Genomic DNA, 26096 nt, shown 5'->3' on the forward strand with positions numbered 1-26096 from the left:
TTCAAGAGGATGACTGTGGAGCTAGCTATGCAGTGAAGCCAGGCTCAGCCTGTCCTGACCTCTTCCGAGGGCCTGGGTATCTGCTCTGTTCAGCAGTGCCATCTATCCAAATGCCCGCCAAAGATCTTCCCTCGGCCGGCTGTCTCACAGGTGAAGTACGTTCAGCACTTCACCCTGGATCTTACTCGCCAAACCTGTTCTTCCTCTAATTCTGTCTGGCCCATCTCGCAAACTTCGCCCAGTCACTCAAGCTAGAAACCTGAGCTGTCTTCCATTCTTTCCTTTCTTTCACCCCCTACATTCATCAGCAAGTCCAAATAGATCTCACATGCACACTTTCTCTCCCTACAGCCATTACGGTCTGAACCACTATCATGCCTTGCCTGAAGCATCGCGACAGCCTCCCAGATGATTTTCCTGTGGCTACTTTTACCCATACCCAAATTATTCACTATACAGTAGCCAGAGAGAGCTTCAAAAATGCCCATTTGCATATTGTTTGTTGAAAGCACTGAAAGTAATATTCTAAAAGGTCCTACATGACGAGGCTGCTACCTAATTCTTCAACACCATTTCAAGCCATCCTCCCGCTTCCTTACCATCCTCCAGCCACATTGGACTTTTTGTGGCTCTGAGACCATGTCACCTCCTGCCTCAGGGCCTTTGCATGTGCTGTTCCCTCTGCCTGGAACACTTCCATGCTCTTCACATGGCTCTCTCCTTCCACCCTTTTCAGCTCAGAGGGGCCTTCTCCAATCATCTAACCTGAAGCATGCTCCCCGCCCCACATTAGATTTATTTCATACCATTCTTTTTATGTCTTTTAAGGCATTTATTATGGCCTGTAATAATTTCATTTGTTTCTTGTCTGTCTCCCACACTAGGCTGGGAGCTCTGTAACAGCAGGGACCAGGTCAGTCTCATATTCCCAGCACACAGCTCACTGACCTGGCATACTGTTGTTGATGGATTAGTTTTCTATTGCTGCATAACAAAATACTGTAAACTGAGCAGCTTGAAACAACACAAATTTATTATCTCTTAGTTTCTATAGGGCAGAAGTCCAGATATAATGAGCCTGAATTCTCTGCTCAGGGTTTCACTGGGCTGAAATCAAAGTGTTGGCCAGCACTGTAGTTCTCAACTGGGGCTCAGGGTCCTCTCTGAGATTGACTGGTTGTTGGCACAATTTCCTTCCTTGCAGTTGTAGGACTGAGGTCCCTGCTTTCCTGCTGGCTGTCATCTGGGGAATGCTCTTAGCAACAAGAGGCTGCCCTTGTCACCCTGTCCCATGGGCAGTTCACAGCATGGGTCTCTGCTTTCTCTCAGGCCACCAGAGTACATCTCTGTGACTTCCCCTTCTGCCATCAGCTAGAGAATGCTCTGCTTTCCGAAGGTTCATGTGATTAGGTCAGGCCTCACCAACTGATTGGGGACCTTAATTACATCAGTCAATTCCCCTCACAGCAGGACTCAGATTAGTATTTGCGTGAATAACTCGGAGAAGTGAATATACACTAATTCCCAGGAATCAAGGCTGGGAAGGGTGGGTGATGACTTAGAATTCTGCCCACACAGTGATCAATAAATAGTTGCTGAATGAAAAAAAATAATGTGTCCTTTTAGCCATCTACTTGTATAAGTAGGTCCTCCAAGTTCATGTGAGTCTGTCTCTAGGTACAAGGCAGTTAAAGAAATACATAAGCAAAAACAAAAGGAGTCTAGTGGGAAATATAAGAAAGGAGAGGAGAGCCATATTGAACCTGGAGCTGGGAAATGTGGGTACAAATCCTAGCTTGGCCACCATCTTGCAGCGAGAACTTTGGTGACTCAGCTCCTCTGATTCTCAGTCCCTTCATCTCTAAAGCGGGCATAAAAACCCTACAACATAGAATAGAAAATACAGAATCTATCTCCCACCCACACCTATGTGTCCCTCCACCCATGCATCCATGCATCCATCCACCCATCTCATTTGCAAAGCAGGAGGCTGGGATTTGTTTTTCCTGCCAAGTAGAATTCAGGAATTCAGCAATCAGCAACACTGTCCACTGTTGGAGTCACATGTCATAGGAATATGGAGTACACAGGTCTAGAGGGCAGCAGTTGGGCACCTAACACTGTGGGAACTCACTCCAGAAAGATTAAACAGCAACCTTGAATGTTCTTTTCAGAGAAAATAAAATCACTTCAGCCAATATCTCAGCCTCATGCTTAAGCAGCCCTGGTCAGGAACACTCAGAAAACAACTTTGTTTTCTTTGATTCTCTGCATTAGTTCTTATTTTTAAGCCAAATGAAATTTGACAACACAGACAAGCTCACAGACAGTCCACAGGAAGCGGGCCTGTAACTTAGCCAGAGGCCTCCTCCAATGCACAGAAACACATTCCTTTCTTCAATGTCTAAGCTCCTTAGGGAAATGTGGAGAGTCAATGCTGCCACTGGTAGCCTGGCATTAAAATCTTCCCTGCATTGCTGGAATTTTCTGTCATATCAGTGAGTGTCATTTGGTGACAAGTTAATTCCTTCCCACTGTCTGGTGGAGAACCCTCTCTGCACCTCCCGATCTCATCAGCAGGATCCTGCCAACGATGCTGGGCACCTGACCTTCAACATTAACCCTGCTGGAGATGCTCTTTTTAATTTCCATTTGGCAGGGAGCTCATGTAAATTCTGAGCCCCTACTTAATTTCTAATTTATTTCCGTCACCCCATCAAATTCATCAGGTGAGGAAAGGTTTAAAGATTTGCTTTTGTAAAGCTCCAACTCACATTCCTTTCCCTGGATGACAGAAGCATGGGGCCCAAGATCTATTCCTGGGTCTTGTTCAGCTCTGACGTGCTGTGGTTATTTACTCCTAGATGGCAGCCGCCACCACACCAACCACAGCCACCACAGACACACTCCACAACTATCCCCCAGGGTATCGGGTCAGAGACAGTGCAGGAAGAGGAAGCCACACAGGGGAAGGGAATTAGGAAAGCTAGGGCAGCCTGGCGAGCCATGGAACCTTAAAACGATAGCAGCCCAAACCCTGAGCCAACTCATGAGTAGGACTGAGCCCTGCCACCCGCCCCGTCCCATCCCATCCCGTCCTGTCCCTTCCCCCAGCGCTTGTTCCTGGGGAGAGGCCTGCTAAGATGAGCCCCACCTGACTGACAAGCTGTGCTAAGTGATCCTTGCTCTATCTGACTCCTCTGCAGCCTGGTCAGCTTTCTCAGGCACTGGCCACATCTACTCCTACTCCTGACCTGAACCAGGAACCTGATTCAAGTTGCTTCCAATGTCTCAAGATTCAGGGAAGTGACTCACCCAGGATGGCATCTGAGTCTACAACCCAGGGACAGAACCCACACTGCCATTGCAAAACCATGCGCTTTTCTGAAAGGGCTGTTCAGCTCAGAAGGGGGCCTTCCTGAATCAGTGGAACGAAACCATATGGTCAATGATGATGCCCTAAAATTGTGCGCATGATCAAGGAAAGCTGCACAGAGAAGTAGTTAATTCAGCCTATCTGGAGTGGCTGCTTTCTGAGATGTGAAGAACAGGCAATTATGAGACAGAGGAAGAGAAAGGAGGAAACAGTGCAAGAGGGGTTTTCAACAGCGATGACTGAGATAAAAAGCATTTCAAGAGAAGCTTCTGCTTCTCACAGTGGGAGTCAATATGGCAGAAGCTGCAGACAGACAGACTAGGGCCATCTCTGACCTGCCCATGTGGCTTGTTCAGCCCGCCAAGCATAAAAGTGTGAATTTCCAACTTGAGAAAACTTGCCAGTCCCGCAGGACAGCAATAGGCTGGAGACAGTGCTGGCTGCCCCTCTTGGCAGAGCTTGGGCTCATTCTTTTGTTCACCACAGTTTCCACCGCTCCTTATTGCCTTGCATCAGCCCACCTCCCATATTCACACTGTCTAGCCTTGTTAGGCGACTGAGTTTAGGACCCCTGAGCATAGAAAAAGGTTAGGGACTCAGGCTCTGCAGCTGGATCCAACTAGGGCTCAAATGCTGGGTCTGCCATTCCCAGCTGTGTAACCTGCAGCTTCTCTGAGCTTCAGAGTTCTCATCTGTGAAATGAACATGGTATTAATAATACTAAGATCTATCTCCTATGGATGTCCTTAGGGCAAAATGAGCTAACACATGAAAGATGCTTAGCTAAAACAAATAGCTCTTGTCTGTATTCACTTAGGTTAATACACCAGCCTGAAGATGGAGTGTATATATCCGTGAGGAAGACATGTATTTTGACAATAGAAATACTAAATGGCTCTGTGCTCAGCCATGTATTGTTTAAGGAAGAGGAGTGTTGCCTTCCCTATGACTTTGAAAACTCTTCTATCCCGATGTTTCTGTCTCTGTTTCCATTCAGTCCTCAGAGTCATTCACTGAGCCCTCATGGGGCACACAGCATTGGGTGAGGATTTGTAGGAAAGAGAGAAGAAGGAATCAAACAAGTTGTCTCTATTTAGGATTAAGTTACTGCTGAATCTCAGTTTCCTCATCTATAAGATGGGGAGAAGTACTGAAAAAATTAAAGAAGCTGTATGTAAAAATGCCTAGCACAGTGCTTGGAACACAGCAGGTACCTAGTAAATTATCATGTTGATTCCTTCCCCAATTAAGAAGATTCAAAAACAAAGGCAGGTTCCGTCTTTTTCCACCATCATCTCCATTTACCCAAATCCATTCAATCCCCAAGGCCAAGCTCAAATGCCAACTCTTCCAGGAAGTCCTTCCAAAGTGGCTGAGATCTCTCCTCTGGGCTTGTCCAGCACAGTTTCCCTTCACCTGTGACTCATGGCACTCAGCACTTTGCTTTGTGTGCTTTGCTTATTTGTGTGTTATCATCTGCACTAGGCCACTGGCTCACTGGGGACAGAAATTCTCTCTCATCCATCTTTAGATTGGTGAGCTGAGCGTGATGGCTGACACTTGAGAATGTACTTTGTGAATGTCTGTTGAATGAATGAGTCTAGCTAGCAAAGCACTGGACCAGGCATTGCCATGGTCTCTAGGCATTGCCATGAACTAGGTGTGTGATGTTGAGAAACTCACTTAACTTCTCTGGATCTCAGTTTTCTCTCCAGTCAAATGGAGAGCATGTTGGATTAGTTTTTAGGGCTGCCTGCCCCAAATTGCCCAATGCCCCTTAAGGGAAGCCCCTTAGAGTGGGAGGGACCTACACAGTGAAACAGGTCACTACCCCAGTTGTAGGTCAGGTGTTCAGTGGAGAACCACCTGAGCCACTGGAGAAGGCCACTGGAAGTCACAGTATAGGGACCAGGAATGGAAAACACAAAGAGAATCGCATATCTCTGCATGCAGGCCATGCCCTCTGGTTGGCTACAAATCAAGCCTCTACTCTAGCAGCACAGAAGGGGTCAGAGTCAACCACGGGGCCATCCAGAAAAACTAGCCTTCTGTTAGTAGTTGCTGGTAAAAAGCCTTCCTGCTCACTAGTCTGACATTTCTTTGTTTTGTGTTTTTTTCTGTTTCAATCCTTTATTAGAAACCATGCAAATTGGCCAGGCACGGTGACTCACGTCTATAATTCCAGCACTCTGGGAGGCGAAGGCGGGTGGATCACTTGAGGTCAGGAATTCAAGACCAGCCTGGCCAACATGGCGAAACCTCGTCTCTACTAAAAATACAAAAATTACCCAGGCATGGTAGTGCATGCCTGTAATCCCAGCTACTCAGGAGGCTGAGGCATGAGAATTACTTGAACCCGGGAGGCAGAGGTTGCAGTGAGCTGAGATCATGCCATTGCCCTCTAGCCTGGGCAACAAAGCAAATCCCATCTCAAAAAAAAAAAAGAAAAGAAACAAAACGAAACAAAATGAAACCATGCAAACTTTAATATAAAAAATACAAGTGCAATAAGAATCTTTGTGTCAATATGATTCTCAGGATTTGTCTCATGGCAGCCACCCCAAGACCAGGCCTAACTGGAACACCCTGCCACAGGCTGCCCTTGCCTCTCCTTCCTAAAATTCTATTTATGCCATGAGCTCTTGGGACATGAGCTCCTAAAATCATCTAGAACCTGGGCAGTCTGTATCTGTGCCAAATGAGGGCTGGAGCACCTGTCTACTTGCCTGCTATCATTCTCTGACGGCAGGAACCACAGCTGGTTCCCGGCTGCCTCCCTCTTGCAGAGCCTTGGGCCTCGTACTCGATTTGTTAAATGAATACGTGACTGTAAGAGCAGAAGGGGTGCAAGTCCCCGTAGGCCTGAGCAGAGAGGAGAGACCGTTCCTGAAAAAAATTGAGTTGGTTTCCCAATTTAGGTCTCCTGAGAGTCGATTAGGGCTCTCATTTTTGAAAGAAGAAAAAGCAAAAAACAGAACAAACAAACATCCCCAACCCAAACTGGCTTCCCAGTCACCACGGGAGAGAGCAGATTTCTGTTGCTATGCAGCATAGGTGAGCCAATACCTGCTGTGGGACCCTCAGACCCAGTCATTTGCACCAGCTTTGCCAACTCCTAGTGCTGTCTGTAGCACCACCTCCCGCCCTCACCATTCAACAATGAGGTGCTCATCTTCTGAAAGATAATTATGTAGGACAGATATGCGCAGCAGCTGGGGTGGCTACAGCACTTAACTCTCATCCACATGCTCCACATTTTGCTGAGCACTGAGACTCTGAAGCTACTGGAGGACACTTGGGTCACTGCGTGGTTTGGGGCAGCCTTTCAGGAAATCAATTTCACCAGAAGGTATTCCATACTCCAAAGATTTAATATCAGTAGGAAGCATTTGAGTTTTGAACTTTTTAACTATTCAAGAAAGCAGAAGGAGGATCCTGGCATACAAGGAGTGCCCTGTGTTCAACTGTGCCTGTTGTCTGCACCTGAGTTAGTCTTTTCAAGCTGTTGAGAAAGATAGGCTGGGGGCCAAGAATGAACAAGGAAACTTTTCCTGCTGGCTGCACTGTGGCCCTCAGTAATGCTCCCTGGCCCTTTCTAGGGACAGCTTGATCCCAGTGGCTGGCAACAGGGCCCCTCAGAGGGCAAGAGACACCCCTCCTGATTCACCCCCAACACTCATCTCCAGTTTTGTGGATTTCCCCATTGACAGATGGCCACACAGCTGACCAGGGGAAGAAGGCCCTTTTTTTGTATTTGATTCCTGCCAGTTTTATCAAAAACTGGTCACCCTGGCTAGTCCGTAAAGCAAAATGGTACAAAGCCCTCTTGCTATAGATTGCTACAGGGAGCTCATGAGCAAAAAGAAGGAAGGCCCTTTGCCCTCCCAGGTGCTGTCTTTGGTCAGCAGGGTAGCATATCGGGGAGTTCCTGATTCTCTAAGATAGTTTCCTGTATCAGGTAAAGGGGCCAAGAGGAGTGATGAGCTACCCACACCACTGCCAGGTGCAGGCAGCTTCAGCAGTGCAGCGTGCTGGGACCTCGGCAGAGTGGCTGGTGAGAGCAGAGAAGAGGCTGGCAACATACAGGACTAGAGCTGCAGAAACGGACTGAGTCCTGGGGCTGGTCCACAAAAAGGCATGTTTCTCAAGAGCCTATACACCCAAGCATCACTAAGGATGTTCATTTCAGGAGGAGCTTAGCAGTGGGAAGTCCCAGCCCCCATGATGTAGGAAGCCAGGCAGATCAAACCATGGGAGCAGGGCCCCAGTTTGGTGGTACAGGGAACAGAGTCTAGCCCCTCAAGGAAGAGGATTGACCAAGGTTAGCTGGGAAGCTGGAGCCCAGCTAAGGGGATGAGGCAGGCATCAGAGCAAGATTCCATTCCACCAAAGAACAGCAAACTGACAGGAAACAGAGGCAGGCCAAATGCAGGACCAACTCAGAGGCTGAGGAAAGCTGGGGTTGCTGGCCAGCAGGTACAGGGAAGTCATCCCAGGCTGCTGTACCGCTGTTAAGTCAAGGCCACCCACTGGGAAGAAATGATACTGCTCTGCAGAGTCTCTGCAGAGGTCGGGACTGGCCACGCTGCTAGCACGCAGCACCTTGATGTACTTGGCCAAAAGGTGCCTTCTCCGGACTACCCAGTTAGAAAAGGCACTTTGGAGACAGACTCATACCGGGATGCATGATTTAGCAAATAGACAGCACAGACTTTATTTTAGCCCCTATGTGCCCCTGGCCTGGGTACCCTGGCATAGAATCATGTGTGGCAGCTGAGAGGTAGGTTCAGAAATGGACACAGTCAAATCAGTTGAATCTGTCAGATATCTATATCTATATCTATATCTGTATCTATATATATGTCTATATACATAGAAACTTTACTTCCATAGAAACTGGCCAAAGCAGGGCCCAGGCCTGGGGTCAGGGCTTCAATCAACAGGGAGAGATGGGTGTTCAATACCCAGAGTAGCCAGAAACTCGAGTCATATAAGTAAGAGCTTAGGAAAGTGCTACTGGACATCACCAGAGGAGACATAGCTGTGGCCATGCCCAAGAGGAACTCTCAGGCTTGGTATAGGATGTGGCAAGTAGACGCAACCCCAGGCAGTAAGGGGCAATGATAAGAGAACCTAGGACTCAGGTGGTACTGGGCAGTGTGCACCCCAAGGTTGCTGGGTATTTGCTGCCAGTCTTGTGGGTGAGCCAGTCTAATTGCACTGGTCAAAGCCATAGAGGTGGGCAGTGGCAAGGAGCCTTAGGCTGAATGGGCTGACAGCCCATGTGCCTTGCTGTGTAAACACCTTTAAGCTGCCTGAGTCTTGGTTGTAATTTGATTAGCTATATGGGATTCTTTAAGCTCCATAAAGCACAATACTGTTGGACCATCCTTTTCCTCTGTTTTTTTTTTTTTTTTTTTTTTTTTTTAACTTTTGCAATTATTCCAGCTGCATGCAAAGCTGTTGGTAGTTTTACAGCCTGGAATGACTATCTCTTGTGTAGGACAGAATCTTTGAAACATTAAACAATGATTAGGCAGGCTCTGGGCCAAGGGATAATGGGGGTTCTGCAGGGGGTGGGGAAGGACCCAGCAGCTGGTGGCAGGCAATCCGGGGAGCTCTGATTCTATTTCATCACTACATTGACTTTCTTACCACAATTAAAAATAACAATGATTCACAGTTGTGCAATTATTTGTCATTCATCAGGATTTTGAAGGTGGCTCCAGGTAGCAGTGGGTGGTTAAAGAGGCTCAACTCATTGTTAGTGGGGACTGAAACACCACTGCTCACACAAGCACACACAAGCCCACGTGCCTATGTGGCTGCATATGCTGCTTATGCACGCACACTACTGCATAAGTGCACACACACAGGTCCGCATCCACCCACAAACATGCTCACACACAGACACACAATATACACATGAACACAGTGCTCACATGGATGCATTAACATATACATGTGTGCACACATGCACATACCCACTTGTATGCATGAATATGAACACATGGATATGCATGCAAGGCACACACACAACCATGTGTTACATGCATGTAATGCAATACACACGTACACAAGAAACATGTATGTGTGCACACATGAACAGAGTACTTGCATATACATGTAAAAAGATGTGAAGACATACACATGCACATACATGCACACTCACACAGGCATGCCAACTTCTCCCTATTTCACAGGGAATAGGAAGCTGCCTCCCTCTCACAAGATGACCTAAAGCACGGCTGTCAACTGTTCAATTACCTCTCACCCAACAGAAGCCAGGAAGCCTCTAGGCAACCCATCTCTCCTTCTTACTGAAACCCCAGGCAAATCTCCAGGCAAAGCTCGAGGCTAGGACACAGACACACCCTTCTCTGAAGTTCCCTTTCTGTCTCCTACTTCACTGGTCCTGCTGCCCAACAGCTCTCTCTCCAGAGGGAATGGAGAAAAGGGATGAGGACAAAATTCAAATAAGCTGTTTGGAATCAGAGATCCATGGGGCACCAGAGACAAGCAGCCTGTTTAATGGTAAAGGGTGTAGGCTCCGAAATCAGACAGTCAAATCGCACCTCTGTAACTCTGGACAATTTCCTTAACTTCTCTGTGTCTGCCTCCTTGTTACATCAGGTGACATTGGTAACGGTCCACACCACCATCATATGGCACTAATTTATGTGAAGTACTTAAAATAACTCTGGCACATACGAAGTGCTCAATGAGCTGGGGGTGCCTGGTCAGGACTCTTTCTATCTAGGGACACTGGGGGTCACTTGAGTCTCAGGATCAGGCCTAGAGAAGTGGGGGTCAAACTCCAGCCCTGGCCAGAGGCAGCTAGCTGGGTGGTGCCTAGCTGGAAGCCTGAAAACCAGCCTGGGGAACCCTTCCTGGCCAAGCCTGCCTGCTGCCCCCAACAAAGTAGATGCAGGACCCCAGCCATCACTGTACCCAAGAGAGGGCCAAGGAGGCTCACCTACATTGGACCTGCCATTTTAGTGCATGTGGCGGTCATCCTGGCTCTGGTCTGCCCTCCCTGAGAAGCAATGGGGTGAGCTGGCTGTCAGGAGAGAACCAGAGAGGAGGTGCCCATGTTGATGCCTCCCAGGCTTCCAGGGGCAGGAGAGTAGAGGAGACATGAGGTCCAGGGCCAGCAGACCTGGATGTGAATTCCTGTCCCAGCGCTTCCTGGCTACGTGGCCTTGGGCCTGGTCCCTTTTTTCCTTTTTAGACTCTCTGAGACTTAGCTGCCTCATCTATGAAATGGAGATGGTGACCACATCTACTTCCCTGGGAGATCATAACTATTCTTTTGTCAACAAAATTGATAGAGTGACTACGATGAGTGGCACACTGGGCTAGTTATTGTTGGGGTCTTGAGATAACCACGATCATGTTCCTGTCACACTGGTCACCTTGGCTAGTCTGACCTAAACTACTCACTGTAATTTAGTGAGTCAATAACCAGGTAAAATACAGCAGGATAAGGAGGAGCCAGGGTGCGTGGGAGCACTGAAGCCAACCCCCTCATCCAGCTGGGGTGGTGCTGGGGGCAGAGCCATGGAGGAATTTCTGGAAACAGTGGTAGCAAAGCTGACTTTGGAAGTCTGGAGCTAAGCAAAGTGGGTGGGGTAGTGGAGGACATTCATTCCCAGCAAAGGGAGCAAACCAGGATGGGCTGGCTGTGGCCACCATGTCCACATACAGTGCAGACAAGCAAGAAGAAGTGCACGCTGGACAAAGCGATGAGACTGCCTGTGCTGGAGGAAGTGGTCTTCTGTGGGAGTCAGAAGACCTGGGGCCCTAGCTCAGCTCTGCCATGCAAAGAAGTGGCACACTGGCAGGTTTCTGCCCAATGTAGGTCCGCAGTTTCCTCCCAAGAGCCAGCTAGGATTAATTGGCTGACCTTGGGTTCTGCCCATCTGACGCTGTTGTCAGGAGGGACAGTTTCCTTCTGCCCATCTCTTGAGGCCCGCTGAGTTGTATGCCTTCTCCTGGCAACGGATATGGGAGGTTTCTAGCAAACGTGACCAGCGTGAAGACTGGGTCAATGAACAAAGGAGATCCCTGGCCTGGGAGAGAGAGAAGATTCGATCCAGCCTTCAAGCACATGAAGTGCTGGGAAGCAGCCATTGCCTTGCTTGAAAGTGGCAGCAGGAGACAAGTGTCGGGCTGGATTCAGGTTGGGTGAGGCACTGCCAACCCAGAGCAGACAGACATCTCCAGGGCATGGGATTCTTAAAAGAATATTTGATATTACCATTGCTTTGATGTGCTTTTAATCACAAATTCAAATTAATTTTGAAATTTCAAGTGGCATAAAAGAAGGGTATGTGGTTTTTATGTTTATCAAAAGAGGACATGAGTTCAAAAAGGAAATAGAAATTGACTACAGCAAAGAAAACTTTTTTTTTCCCCCCAGAAATGGAAGTGGCTGAATTGTGAGATGGGGCGAGGGAACAGCTGGGACAGCTGGTGAGGGAGCCTGAGCGGGTTTGCGCTCACTGGGCACTCGCTCTGTGCCAGGCACGGGGATACCTGTGCCACATGAACAAGCTCCCGGAGTGCTTGGCCAGGCACTCGGCGCAAAGCACGTGGCCACCAAAAACCTGTTGAAGGACTGAAAGAATGAAGCAATGAATGCCAAGAGTCAAAGGCAGAGATGCCTCTATTGACTGAAAATCCTGGTGCTTCCCTCCCTCTGGAAGTCTGTAGAGGCTGAATCATGCAATCCCAGCTAAAGACGTTGGTCCACTGGGATTTGCTGAAAAGTGTGGTAATTGAAACCAGCAGGCTCAGAGCTGTGCTCCCACCATTTTCTTGATTTGACAGGAGGATGAGGAGGGGAGGGAAACATGGCCTTCGAGCTGCAGAGCAGGCAGAGCCTGGTCACTACTGTCAGGAATGCTTGTAGAGGGTGGGTAATGCAGGGAGGCTCAGGGTTGATCATCTGACTCTGAGGATGGGAAGTGAGTTCAGACCAGCAAGAGAAACTTACCTTCTCCTCTGCACTCCACCCTACATTTATGCCATATCCCTGGGATACAACAGGGAAGCTCCAAGGACCCTGGCCCAGGAAGAAACACTCCACCCAGTGGTGCCCGCAGCCAGAGGCTAGCTCTGGGGGAGCTGAGGCGGAGGCAGCTGTCCCGGGCTCCTCAGTTGCAGCACAGATGGAGGACAACAATTAGAACAGTGACTCACAAAGAATCAGAGTGCCCTGCAGCTATGCTAAAATGCAGGTTTCAGGCCTTGCCCCAGATCTACAGATTCAAAATTATTTCATTAAATCCATATTTATTGAACAACTACAAACACCAGGCATTATTCTAGGGGCTGGAGATGCTTCACGGGGCAAAATAAATGCCCCTGTCTTCTTGGAGCTTACACACTGGGGGAGGGAAATGTGCAAATAATTAGGGGAGAGTAAATGAGTGAGCACAGTATGTCAGATGGCATTTGGAGATACAGAGGAAAAGAAACAAGGGGTGGGGTGAGGAGTGACACGGAGGAGGGCTGCCCTTTAAATGGGGTGATTCACTGACAGCCCTAGTGAGAAGCAGGCATTTGAGTAAAGGCCTAAAGAGGAAAAGGAGCAAGTTGTGCAGATATGGAGCAGGGTGGGGGGAGGGAATAGAAAGAACATTCCAGATGGAAAAAGCAGCAAGTGCAAATGTCCTGAGGCCAGGGCATGCCTGGTACGAACCTCCACATTATTCAAAAAATAAAAATTTAGTAATATACAAACAGGGTCTTGCTATGTTGTCCTGCTGGTCTTGAATGCCTGGGCTCAAGTGATTGTCCTGCCTTGGCCTACCAAAGTGCTGAGATTACAGGCATGAGCCACCACACACTGCCAAATGTCCATATTTTTACCCAAGCTCAAACGCTAAAGTTTGAGACTGCTGCAGCAGAGTGACAGCGTGATAGATCGGAGCCAGCCCCTGAAAAAGTGGAGCTTGTTGGGGAAGTTGCTAAGGAGACAGAGAACAGGGATTCACGCTCCTACATAACGGCCACTTACAGAGCCTTCAGTCCCTAGCTTCTGAGTGAGAGCTAAAGGTCTAGAGGGGCTTGGAAGAAGAAAGCAGTGATTGACTGCCCTGTTCCTGTGTTTGAGGAAGCACAGTCCTGACCCAAAGCAAAGGTGTGGCCGAAGAGAGCTTGGGGAGACACGAGACGCCAGCATGCACGGAACTAGTAATAGAAACCCGGGAAGGAAGGTTTAGTAAGGAAGACATTCGGATGGCTCTGCACGGCTGCGTAATTTAGTTTTAAACACCAACATCCCTTCCATCATGTTATCTCATTCAAGCCTCCCAACAACCCCTGAGGTAGGAATTATACATCTCAATTTTACAGATAAGGGAAATAGGGTTCGCAGAGGTTAAGAACACACAGCTAGCACGAAGTCAGAAAGAGCTGGAACGGAAAAGCTGGCTGAATGCCAAATTCTGCCCTCTTCCCATCAAAACAGCTGTCTTTCAACAGTGGCTACTTGTCAGCTGTTATCATGATTATTGTTACTGTTGTTATTATTATCACTGTCATTTTAAGTCACCCTTGGCACCCAGAATCTCACACAGAACTTTCACTCCGATTCCCTCACCTTATCCCCAGTGCCTCTGTGAGGCAGACAGGCAAGGCAGGGCCTGATGACCCATCGCGGCACAGAAGAAAACCTAAGCCCAGAGACCCACGGCCAGAAAGCAGCAGAACCGAGCCTGGAAACCAAGTCTTAGAACATTTCATCCCCACTTTAGACTTATCTGCCGAACTCCTCATGGCAGAGACTAGGTCTGATCTGTCACCCCCTTCCTTCCCTTGGCCCAGGCTGGTACTACAGAAACGTTAGTTGAACCGAGCGGAGTTGGCCTGATTTGAAAAACATGAAAGTCTTGCGCGGAGTGAGATGGCCAAGAGAAGCAGCCCCCAACATGGAGCCTGCACAGGGTCTGGCCACAGCTGCTTTCCTCCAAGTCAGGCTGAGGTCCGAGGGGCCTTTAGCCATGTCCTAAGGCCAGAGAGCGGCCACTTCCTCCAGGAGCTCACTCTAATGTCTCTTCTTCCCCTTTTGTGAGTTCAGCTCAGCCCGGGGGCAAGGAGCCCCATTCCTGGTTACCTCCCTGTCCCATTCCACATGCGAACTCTAGCCAGGGCCAGGCCCCTTCCCATCATGTCCGGCCTCCACTCTGGCCCTGTCGGCCATCAGGCACTGAGCCTGCTGCTATGCTTGACTCTAGGCACCCATCACCACAGCCATGTTACCTCCTGCTGCCTCCCTGTTCCCTCACAGGGCAGGAGAAAGACGACTCCTTTATTTTCAGAGGCAATCCTTGCTTCTGTGCCCTGGATCCCATCTTCCTCCTCAGAGGCCCTGCTCCAAACCCTGGCCTCAGGTGCCCACCTCCCCAGACCCATTAAATCACTAGAGGTAAAACCTGGGCCCTGAATGTCTTAAAAGCCCTCCAAGTGATTCTAATATGCACTCAGGGTCTCGAGAACAACCTACCTTTAAGAAAAGAGAACTAGAACACAATAAAATACAATAGAATTGAATTGAACAGAACAGAACATAATATAATAGAAAATAGCAGAGTGCTTGGCACATTACAAGGGTAAGCATTGTTTCTTAAAAGTCATGTTCCCATCGTGTGTGTATGGGTGTGAGTGGGTGTGTCATTCTGGGTCATGATGTAACTTTATTTCTTGCTGTAGAAGATGGTAATTTTTAATTTTTATTTTTGGAAAACATTGCTCCAGTTCCTGCCTGAGCTTGTGATTCTCCTCTACAGTCAAGAATCCTCGAGGAAAAATCTTCCCTCACTGCCTGCTCTTTATCTTCATCTGGCTTCGACAGCCCCCATCTCCAACATTCCACTAAAGCTTCTCGCTGAGGTTTCCCAGGTCTGTCCCTTCCACACTCAGTGGCTTCTGCTCAGGTTCCTCATCCTTCCACCTGTCTATGGGGTTGTGTGAATAGACAGTTCTCTTATTCCTGAAATTCTCTCTGTCCACAGAGACTGTGCTGTCTTCCAGATTCTCCCGAGCGTTCCTCCTCTCTCACCTGCTAACGCTCTTCCTCCCGACGCCTACATATCTTACCCTCAGTATTCTCTCAAGCTTCTAACTTCCTGTTCTTTCCACTTCCCTTTTGACTTCCTCTCCTTCCAGTCAATGGCTTTAAGTACTCCACGCACGAGACTCCAAATCCGTGTTCCCACATTTCCCCTCTGGGGCTCCTGCCACGCAGTTTGCTGGCTTATGTGCCTGCCTCCTGGAAATGGGTTAGAACTCAGGGAGGGTAATAGTGACAGGGATCAATTCACAGTCACACATGATGTGACCACTGCAGGCAGGCGAGGCAAGCAAAGGAGGGTTTATCAACTGCATTTTCCAGAGAGAGAGAAACAGACTCTGAGAGGCTGAGGGACTTTTCCATGGTCACTTATCATCCATGGTGGAGAGGGTTCCAGAATCTATGACCTCAGGCTTTAATCCAGAGCTCTGGCTCTTAACACTATGCACTGGACACTGAATATGTTCAACAGTGAAGCCACATGTTATTCCTGAAACTAAAGCTTCTCTAACAGACCTGTGAATCATTAGGAATGCTTTCTAAGGCCAGTCTCAGTGGCTCATGCCTGTAATCCCAACATTTGGGAGGGCGAGGCAGGAGGATTGCTTGAGTCCAGGAGTTTGAGACCTGCCTGCCCAACATAGTGAGACTTCATCTCTACAAAAATTACAAAACATTAGCCAGGCATGGTGGATGCAACTGTAGTCCTAGCTACTAGGGAGGCTAAGGTGGGAGGACTGCTTGAGCCTAGGAGGTCGAGGCTGCAGTGAGCTGTGATCGTGCCACTGCATTCCAGAGTGGGCAACAGAGCAAGACCCTATCTCAAAAAAAATCAAAATTAAAAAAAAGAATGCTTTTTAAAACAGCGATGTCTAGAACCCTCTTCGAACTCACTGAATTAGAATCTCCTAGAAGAGCTTTTTGTTTGTTTTAACTTAATATTTTGAAGTAATTATAGATTCACAAAATTGTACAAGAAGTTTTCATGTGCCCCTCACCCAGTATTCCCCAATGGTAATGTTGTACACAACCACAGCACAATATCAAAACCAGGCCACTGACACGGCTACAATCCACAGAGCTTGTTCAGCTTTCTCCTTATACAGGCAGGCACTGGTTTGGGTGTGCATATATAGCTCGATGCAGTTGTGATGACAAGTACAGCTTTGTGTAACCAATACCACAATCAAGATAGTTTACTGAACCATCACCACAATGCTCTAGAGCTTTGGTTTTGAAAGTTCTTGGGTGCTGCTCGTCTGCATCCCTGATGACGGACTACTGCACCAGGGCATTGCTCCTGCTGCCTGCCTCTTCTGGGGCAATGCACTACCATCCTCTAAATCACCCTGGCTTGAAACTCTGAGCTGTCATTGACCTCCCCGCTGTTGGCCTGCCTGCCCATGGCTTCTCAGTAAAATGGTCCAACAGATTTTTCCTTCATAATACCTCTCAGGCCCATAACTTGTCCCTGACTTCAGGCCTCTTGACTTCTCTCTACTGCTGCAATAGCCTTCTCATCCATTTCCCTTCTTCAAGATGCCCCAGCCAATATCATAACGCATGCCCAAATTCCTCCATTGCCCAGCTCTGACCCCGTCATTCCTCTGACCAAAAGCTTTAGATAGTTATTGCCATTTACAAAATAAAGTTCAAACTCTTTAAGTTCAAATAGGAAATCCTCTATATCTGATTCACTTTCCTCATCTAAATTTCTCAAACTCAATATCAGCTTTTTCCATATGGCTTATAGTCCAAATGGTATCCTTAAGGACATGATAAGGTTCTCACCATAGGGAAGAAATGAAAGGCTCTGAGATTTCTTCCCCCTAGTGCTCCATTCTCTTCTCTCTTGTTATGTGAGAAGTTGTGCCTCTTGCTTGGGGGATGTTTTCATCCTCGAATGCTGGTTCTTCCATGCTGTGCCTCCTTACAATGTAAGACGTGAGGAGGATCAGCAGGCCGAGGTGAAGTCCAGGGATAGAGTGTGTGGGGCAGGCTAGTCAGGCTGTCTGGCGTTAGTCACTAGGGGATGGGAGTTTTCTTAGGCCTTAGTTTTTGGGTCCCAGGCTAGACGATGGTAGGCAGCCATCAGAGACAGGGGCTGAGCCCTTCCTGTCTCCCTCATGATAGACAATTACCTTTAAGACTATGCTGCCTGTTTGCATCCTTGATGCCTTTTCCTTTCTTCATGTCCACAGAACAATGAGAATCAAATGATTCTCCAGCAGTGCCCTTCAGAAATTTCTAAAATCCCCTCACAGCACTGCTCCCATGCTTCTTACCATATGATGATAAAATGAAAATGAAGATTCGCTTTCTCAGATTAAATACGTTTCAATTATCCAATGTGTTTCAGCTTTAATTGATAACAAATCACAAATTGCCCATCTGAACTTCTCATTACAGCAACTGATTCACTAGGAAATTTACTACCCGACACCAGAGAAAGCTCAAAAGATAACACAAGCTCAGTGTTTCTGTGACACAGCGACCCAGAAGTCTATTTTGAGAAATCATGCGTTATCAGAAGTACATTCATATAAATGGTCCTGTCAAGAACACTGGTTTTTCAGCTGTCTCCAAATGTGATCTTTAAGTCTGGAATGGTATATGATGGTACATGGGGGTGTAAGAACCAGAGACCAAGAAATGTGCACCAGGGAGAAGAGGTGGCTAGTAGTGCTAGAGAAAGACAGTTAGTGATGTCATGGCCTCAATGAGGTGTTTGCAGGCCACCCAGGGCCTGGCTAGGGACAGATGAAACAGGGAACAGGGGATCCAGCAAAGAGGCTAGACATTTGACAGGTCTGCTGCTGTCACTGAGTTACATGTCCACTTCCATCCCCATCATCACCACCACCACAACCTCCATCACCACCAGCACCATCATCACCACCACCACTGCTAACACAACACCAGTGAACAATCTTCCAGGCAGAGGCTGAGGAACCCTACTAGGTGAAATGGTGCATCATGGAAAAGAGTCACTGGACATGTTCACTGTGTACATGGTAGGGTAGGAGGTCAGGGCCTTCTATCTTATCATATTGCACTGGAATATGGGAGGGGAAAGTAGACAGCCAGTGAGAAAAAGCCTAAGGACCAGACCCCTCTGGGGTGCAGAGGCCATGCTCGGATGCAGTGAACCTTCCGAAGCAGTGGCCACCATGAATTTCTCATCTATACTCCAGAGAAAAAGCAGCCACAGACAGCCTTGAGCAAATGTGAACCATCGGCTTCGATGTCATCCAGGAAGCAGGGCTTGGGCCCTGGGAAGTTCTGACACTCACCGTTACTGCTGTTGTCATCCACCAGGATGATCTCCTTGAGCAGATGCGGGGGCGTGCGTTCAATGGCTGAGTGGATGGAGCGCAGCAGCACCGAAAGTGCTTCATTGACGAAGATGAACACGATGCTCACCTCCGGCAGGCTGTCAGGAAACGAGAGGTTACGGCACCTGCAAAGAATAGCCAAGCACTTAGATTTGCTAGTCACCTCAGGAGCTGACCCACCCCGTGTCCCGGCTCCAGCTTTGCTGGAGGGCTCAGGAGTCCAGATTCTTCCAAGGGCCCCTTCTTTGATGCACTTAAGATGAGCCCTAAATGTCCAGCAGTAAGGCCCACAAGTATTGAAACCAGTTCACCCCACACCTGAGTTGAATTTGTCAGTGACTATGCCAGCTGAACAGTAATGCCATGAGCACTTAGGACAGCACATGGTAGCTGGCAGGTAGTCCCGATTGTTTACTAGAAGAATGACTTAATGTTTCTAAATCCAGTAGAATGGGAAATGCAACCAAAGTCAATTCGTAGTATTTCCAAAATGGCAGCCAACACCTAGGTGAGGCCAGACCTCAGGCACCCAGCCTCAGGAGACAAAGATGCCTCCTCCCAGAGGCTTCTACTGCCAGAATCTACTTCCCTTCACTCCAGAAGGCATACTGCCTGCGACTTCTCCTGCTTCTCGCTCATCACAGAAATCCAGTTTCCAAAACAGGGTTGGAGCTAGAAACAGTCTCAACATGAGGAAAAAGTAGAAGGACCAGGTCCAGTCTCATTTCACAGACGGGGAGACTGAGGCTCAAAGAGGTTGAGTTCCCACCTATGGCTGCATTCTCAGTCAGCTACCATGACAGAATCCCAACTCTGGTCCTCTGACACCTGCACCAGGATCTCTCCTTGAAGGAGAAATGGCCATGAAAGGGAATGCCCCTAACTGGCCCATTTCCCCCTAGCTCTGCTGAAACCCTGAAGCCATTTGGTGGTCTCTTGAGGACTTGAGGTATTCCCCATATGAAGAGGAACACAGTTCTGAAATCAGACCCCATGAGAGGCCAGACAATGGAAAGTGCCATGGCTCCTGAGGGTAGTTCCCTCCTCCGCAAGCATAGTCTCTATGGGCAGGAGACCACTGCTGGTGCCCTTCCCTGCCTGACACTAAATGCTGTTCTAGAAGGCACTAAGCTCCCATTTTCCGTGTAGATGAATGAAAGAATGGAGCAGCAATCACAGCCCTGTCCCAGGCCCTGGGTTTGGAGAGGAGGGTTCCCACTGAAGGCTCCAGGGGTTTAGGGCTGGTGACCATGTTCCATTGCTCCAGAGTGGGAGGTGCAGCCAGGTCAGAACACGCAATAATGAGCATAATTGCACGGCGCTTCTGCTCGTCGGTAATTAAAGTGTTGCAGAATAGGAATGGGCCTGCTCTTCTTTAATGAGGAAGGCTGCAGGATAACCAGCATTGAGCAATTTGGAGAAATCACCATGGGGCCCCAGCCTGCTTAAGAGCATGAGATTAATAAACTAAGATCAGCGTCTCTATGGTTACCAGAAATTTACAGAAACTTTTCCCATTCTATTTCCAGCTCTCCTTCTCTCTCGCCAGAGAGGAATGAGGGAAAGAAAGAGTTGAGTCTTTTCCCAAATCTACTTCGTACTTGTGATTTTAATAAAACCAAGTTAATAGATTGGTGTAGAATTCATTTGTTCGTGCATTTAATGGAATAGATATATATTGAGTATCTTCCTCTAGGCAGGTAGTCTTACAGGCACTGAGAGTACAGTAGGAAGTAGACACAGTCCCACAGTCCCTGTCCTTATGGAGCTTATGCTTTGACAGAGAAACAGATAAATATGGAAGAAAAAATACAATTTCACATAAGTGCTAAGATGAAAAGAAACTCTAGGCAAGAGAACGGGATGGTACCCTGGCAGCTGTTGTACGAGGAGTGGTCAGGAAGGACTCTCTGAGGAAGAGAGGTTGGATCAGAAATTTAAATGGCATGCAAAAGTGAGTCGTGCAAGGGTTCTGTGGGTCCAAAGGAACAGTGCTGTGGCTGAAGAGGAGGGAACCAGCTGATTTGACAATGATGAAAGAATGAAGGGAATAGAGAGGGAGGTGAGGGGAGGAACTTGAATGAAGGAGAAAGACTGGCATGCCTTCTGAAGTTCATCAGATCTTTTTCAATATTTTAGAAAAGAAAACTGTGAATACAATTTTCATAACAGCAATTAAAAGATTTGTGGTTGACAGTCAAATAAGTCCTCTAGCTAGTATTTATTTATGGTGATCAAGACCAGCAGCTGGGCTTTCCCTAGGCACGGAAACTGACAGAGATGAGTATTAACACACACACCATTTGTTAATTGCATTTAAAAAGTAATGCCATATGTGGCCAAACAAATAGCACATGAATTCTTCTTTAATATAAAGTATAATAGACAGCTCCCAAGAAGGTCAGTGGATCGGTACAAGTTCACTGTCCTCCCTACTAAACTCCACCAGCAATGAAGACTTTGTTTCTGTATCTCTCTGCACTTCCCCAGGGGGTCTGCTCTGCGTTCCCAGAGCCTCACTATCCAAATCTCCAGGGTGTTCAGAGATGGGGGTTAACTGTTTCCCCCTACTCTCTTCCCTTCTTAATTCTGAACATAGTGCCCAGTCTCCCCCATCTGAGGAAACCAATTTTAATTCCTCCCGGCAGCAGCCATGATGGTTTGAGCTGCCAGTCTCTGGAAGCTGGTCTCCTGATGGTCTTTCTCCAGGCAGAATGAAACGCTGTATTTGTTTAATAAGCTAAGCCCTGCTGATCACAATTTTCGCATGAAAGACTTTTGAACATACAGTTTTCCTAGGAAAACTCATTTGAACATAGCCGAACACACTTTCTAGGGCGTCACATTCAAACCTGTTTGTTGTCTGCCCCGCTCTACTAGAATGAAGCCCCCTGACAGCAGGAACTTTGCTTTCGGACTGTGCTGTCTCCTAACCTTGGACTACAGTCTGGCACTTAGTAGGCACTCTATGAATGTTTACGGAATGAAACAAACTTAACAAGCTTGCTTATTTTATCTACGGCCTACATTTTGAGTGCCTGCCGCTGATGTCGGACTGCTCCTTTTTCTTACAAACCTCCTCCCTTGGAAGGAGAGTCAGGTCCCCCCCCCGCCAGCAGGCTCCTGTTCTCCCGTGCTCCCTCCTCCTGCAGGAATGGCCCCAATTCCTCACATTGGAAGTCTCCAGAAGTGCTCAGTTTCTTTACACTGTAATCCCTCCAGGCCAAATGCCCTGACCTCCTTAAATCCTTCTTTTCTCTTCTCTCCTGGGACCGCTGGGGCCTCCTGGCGAGACCCATGCTTCTGCTGTGGCCTCTCTCTTGGCATCAGGAGACACCTTCCCTCAGCCTTCAGTTTCTCAACACCTGACCTAAGGTGGCCCTGGGTGAGCAGAGCAGAGAGGTGAGGGGCAGGCAGGATAAGGAAGATGATGTGGGGGGATTGTTTTAGGGAAAGCGTTTGAAGGGGATGAAGTCACCCAGGTGCTGTTCCCAGCTCTGCCCCACCTTGCTGTGTGACCATGAACGAGCCACCTTCCCTGTCTGCTCTATGTCTTGGTCACAGAATAAGGAAGTGGGAGCAAAGGATCACTCAGATGGCTTCTCTCCACAAGATTGAGGCTCTTATATCTCACATGTTTTCCAGCTTCCCCTCCCTCCCAACCCGCAGATGCCACAAGAAACATCCCCTTGCTATCATCATGACTACATAGGGTGAGCAACTCGTCCCAGTTTGCCCAGGACCTTTCCAGTTTCAGCACTGAAAGTCCTAGGCACACCAAGTCAGGCGGTACCCCATGCCTATACCACCAGCTGTGAGGGCACAGACTGGCCTTGCTCACACCCTCCTGCCCACTGCCCCACACCATGATGCAAGCAGCAGGTCTTCCATTGGTATCTGTTGAATAAATTCCCTTTGAGATTCCCCAAAACACCTTTTCACCTCCACACTGAAGCAGAATGTACATTGCTGAAGGGTAGGGGCAAAAAGAGGGAAGAAGAAGAGCATGTCAAGAAAGACATCTACATCCTTCCTGGTCATGCCATCCTCATCACTGCAGACACTGAACTCAGGAGAAGGCTTTGCGCTGTAGTCTGAGTCACCTTGAAAAGAACATGCCTCCAACAGCTGTGTGGGAGAGGACTGCTCTGGACCCATGCCCAGAGCTTTTGCTCCAGAGTCCAGCCACTTTCTTGGCCTGGCAACCCAGCACTGACCCGGTGGACTTTGCTCCCAAATCTGCACTGCTAAGATGCCCTCCCAGAGCACCTGGATTTTCGAGGATTGGGCCACCCACACACTCTGCCCCAGTTCTGCCACAGTTGGGACCCTCCCAGAGCCTCCCTCCCCTCTGCCCTGATGTCTGCCTCTGCACTTGCCTCTCTGCTCACCTCTGCAGGGAAGGGCTGAGGACACGGATCTCTGGGAGTCACACTCTGGGACCAGCCCTTCTGTGTTTAAGCTCCTCGAGAACTCACAACTGCACGAGACTGAGCCCATGCTCATTTTGAGAACAGGAACATTCTCCTGTAAAATTAAGCCATAAAAACCTCCCTTTTTACTTTTATTCTTGTTCAAAGCTGAGCCATTTTCCACTAGAGATAAAAAACAAGGCATTTCTGAGAGGGGAGGGATATGACTGTCTAATAAGCTGGAATTGATGGTCATGACAGACTCCATTCTATTGAGTTCTGCACACAGAAGGAGATGCAGGGATGGGGAGCAACAACTTAGGGGGCTTCTTTGGAGATATGTATGAGGAAAATTTACACCAAGGGCTTCAGTGCTGTACGATCATGAGAGGCGGGGAAGCAGTGGAGGAATAAGTGAGGTAAAGCCCAGCTCTCAGCCACCTGATAAGACCCAGGGCAGTGGCCAGACCTCATGCGCTACAGCCGGACACCTCCATCTTGGATTGGCAGACCCTCCCCTCTTTGAGCTCAGCAAGTCTGCAAGGTCCTAGTCTATCAGAGTGAATTGTTCATAGAGACTGCTTGACCTGGGGGTGGGGGATGGGAAGAGTGAGCAGGCCCCTTCTAGAATGAAGATCAAAGTAGACTGTGAACTGGGGTCTGTCTGCCAAGACGCACTGGGAACAGCATCCAGCTATGCCAGGGTTCTGGGAGTGGAGGCCAGGCCTACCTGACAAAGCAAGTGAGACGGTGGCACTCCAGGAAACCACTCCTCTGAGGGGATCGTCCTGGTCCTGCTTTCTCCCCAGGCTTTTCCTGGAGAGTCCCTCCCCTCTCAGCTGTAGTCAGCACACAAAGGTTCAGGCTCACTAACCCCCCGGGACGTACACCCAGGGAGAGTGTCTGGCCCCAGGATCGGCACTCTCTTCTTGGCCATCATGGCCACCATGGCCTCACTCTAGCCTCTGTCTCCTACCTGCACCCATGGGACTAGCTTGATTCTCCTCTGGCCTTACTCAGATACATCTAGCTTCTTCCAGATCTTTCCAGATTAGATTCCCAGGCCTGTCACTTCCCAGATTGCATGACATAATAAAACCAGAGGATGAGGGCAGTGTGATGGTTCCCATTGGCCAAGAGAAGAATCAAGACTGTCCCTCCTTCTGGCTGGTATCTGTATCCCCATAGCCTCTGAAGCTAAGAGACTGCAGGGTGTTTGCTGCCCCATACAAAATACTTGGAAATAATACTAAAAGCTTCCATTTACTGTTTACCATATGGCAGAAACCATACCGAGACTTGTTCAGATGTTTTGACTATTTTCCCCATTGTATTCCTTTCCACAATCCTATATGGTAAACAGCATTATTATCCCCCATTTAACAGTTGAGGGAAATAGAGTTGAGACGGTAAGTTATCTTCCAGGGTTTAAACCTGGGCTCATTTGATTCCAGAGCTTGTCTTCATAACCCTGCTGAATGATGATTTCCATATCTTCCTTTCCATACCCACCCAGAAGTGCTGACTGTGAGACAGTGGTGTTGTGTCACTGGCAACACAGAGATCTTGAGGGAGGGGCGAAATGAAGGAGTTGTTTCCAGGCTGCCAAATGTGCATGAAGAACGGAGAGGCTGTATTCTATCTAGCAGGACGATGTGGACAAATACGATCAACACTACTGAGCCTCTGAAGCCCAACACTGTCTTCCTGTGACACTCCTGCCTCCGATATGTACAATCCGGTGACTCCTTACACCGAGGCTGCTGTGTCTTCTGCTGTGTGGCATCTCCATTTGACTCACAATTAACAGGACCAGTGACTGATTTCCTGAGCCCCAAATAGCCATCAAAGAGCTAGCTGTGGGCCTATGAGGCAGCCTAGCACAGAAACTCTGCGTAGCTGGATCTCGTAATGTTAAAGAATGACCAGTGGTCCTGTCCAGCCTTTCTCATGGAGGGACTGAATGTAGGAGATCCTAAGAAGGTGATAAGTGAGGCCCAGCAGAGCAGAAATGATGGATAGGAAGAAGGGCGTGTCAGTGAGTGAACCGTAGACGTGGACATGAAGTCACTGTTAGAAACACAGCAAAAGTGGGGCAAAGAGGATGCAGGCTGGAGCTGTCCAGGATGTCTTGAACCACGCTGCCTCCTCCAGAGCCTGCCTGTGTGGCTTCTGATTGTGTGATTGTGGGCCTTCAACGGCCTTCAAAAAATCCCAACCACCTGTGGTTACCTGCATAGGTTTGGTTCCTTGCTCCCTGAGAACACATACATAACCCAGTAGAGAAAGACCAATTCCCTTCCTGGGTGGACTCCAGTTCCCTGTGAGACTCTCACAGATTCTGCTTTTCCTTCATGCCGTGTACATGCTATTGCAATGTGTTTTTATATGTGATTATTTAACAAACGTCAGTGTCTCCACTAGACTATAAGCTGCACAAAGTTAGGGCCATGTCTGCCTTGCTCATCAGGTATCCCTAATACTGGGTATGAAGTTCCGCATAGAGTAGAAATTTAGAATGCACCTGGTGATGGGCTGAATGAACACATGAACATATGAACAGTAGAAAGAATTCAGGTCCATAAGGGCTCTGTGGATGGGAATTCCACCATGACCCGATGGGAATGGAATCACTGAGTCATACATTTATCCCTGCCTGACTGCAGCAAGAAGACTAGATCATCCTACAAGTCAAAGGGGTGAAGAACAGGATAATGGAGGCAAAGTGGGGATACTAAGTATATCTAGGGACTTCAGAGACTTGGCAAGACACTCCATCTGGCCCAGATATGGAAGAGACAATGGACATCTGCAAACCGGGAGTTCTGCAGTGCAAGAGAAATCGGGCAGGCCTGCATCTAAGAGCAGAATTTGGTGCAGGAATTGCTGATGAG

The 26096-nt window shown here is 48.3% G+C and overlaps 1 protein-coding gene across 8 annotated transcripts in view; it reads right to left on the minus strand.

Annotated features, from left to right (window-relative positions):
* Nucleotides 1–26096, minus strand: part of GALNT18 (polypeptide N-acetylgalactosaminyltransferase 18) — a 361437-nt gene that overhangs the window by 144473 nt on the left and 190868 nt on the right. For all 8 annotated transcript variants that reach the window (XR_004177488.1, XM_017948635.3, XM_017948633.3 and 5 more), the window contains one exon: nucleotides 18749–18915. Coding sequence is in view for 7 of the 8 variants with exons in the window: in XM_017948635.3 (XP_017804124.1) it covers nucleotides 18749–18915 (167 nt within the window). In the remaining variant the exon portion in view is untranslated. The remainder of the gene's footprint in view (nucleotides 1–18748; nucleotides 18916–26096) is intronic.

The sequence above is a fragment of the Papio anubis genome, chromosome 12 (assembly GCF_008728515.1).
Source record: "Papio anubis isolate 15944 chromosome 12, Panubis1.0, whole genome shotgun sequence".
In the NCBI taxonomy this organism is placed as follows: domain Eukaryota; kingdom Metazoa; phylum Chordata; class Mammalia; order Primates; family Cercopithecidae; genus Papio; species Papio anubis.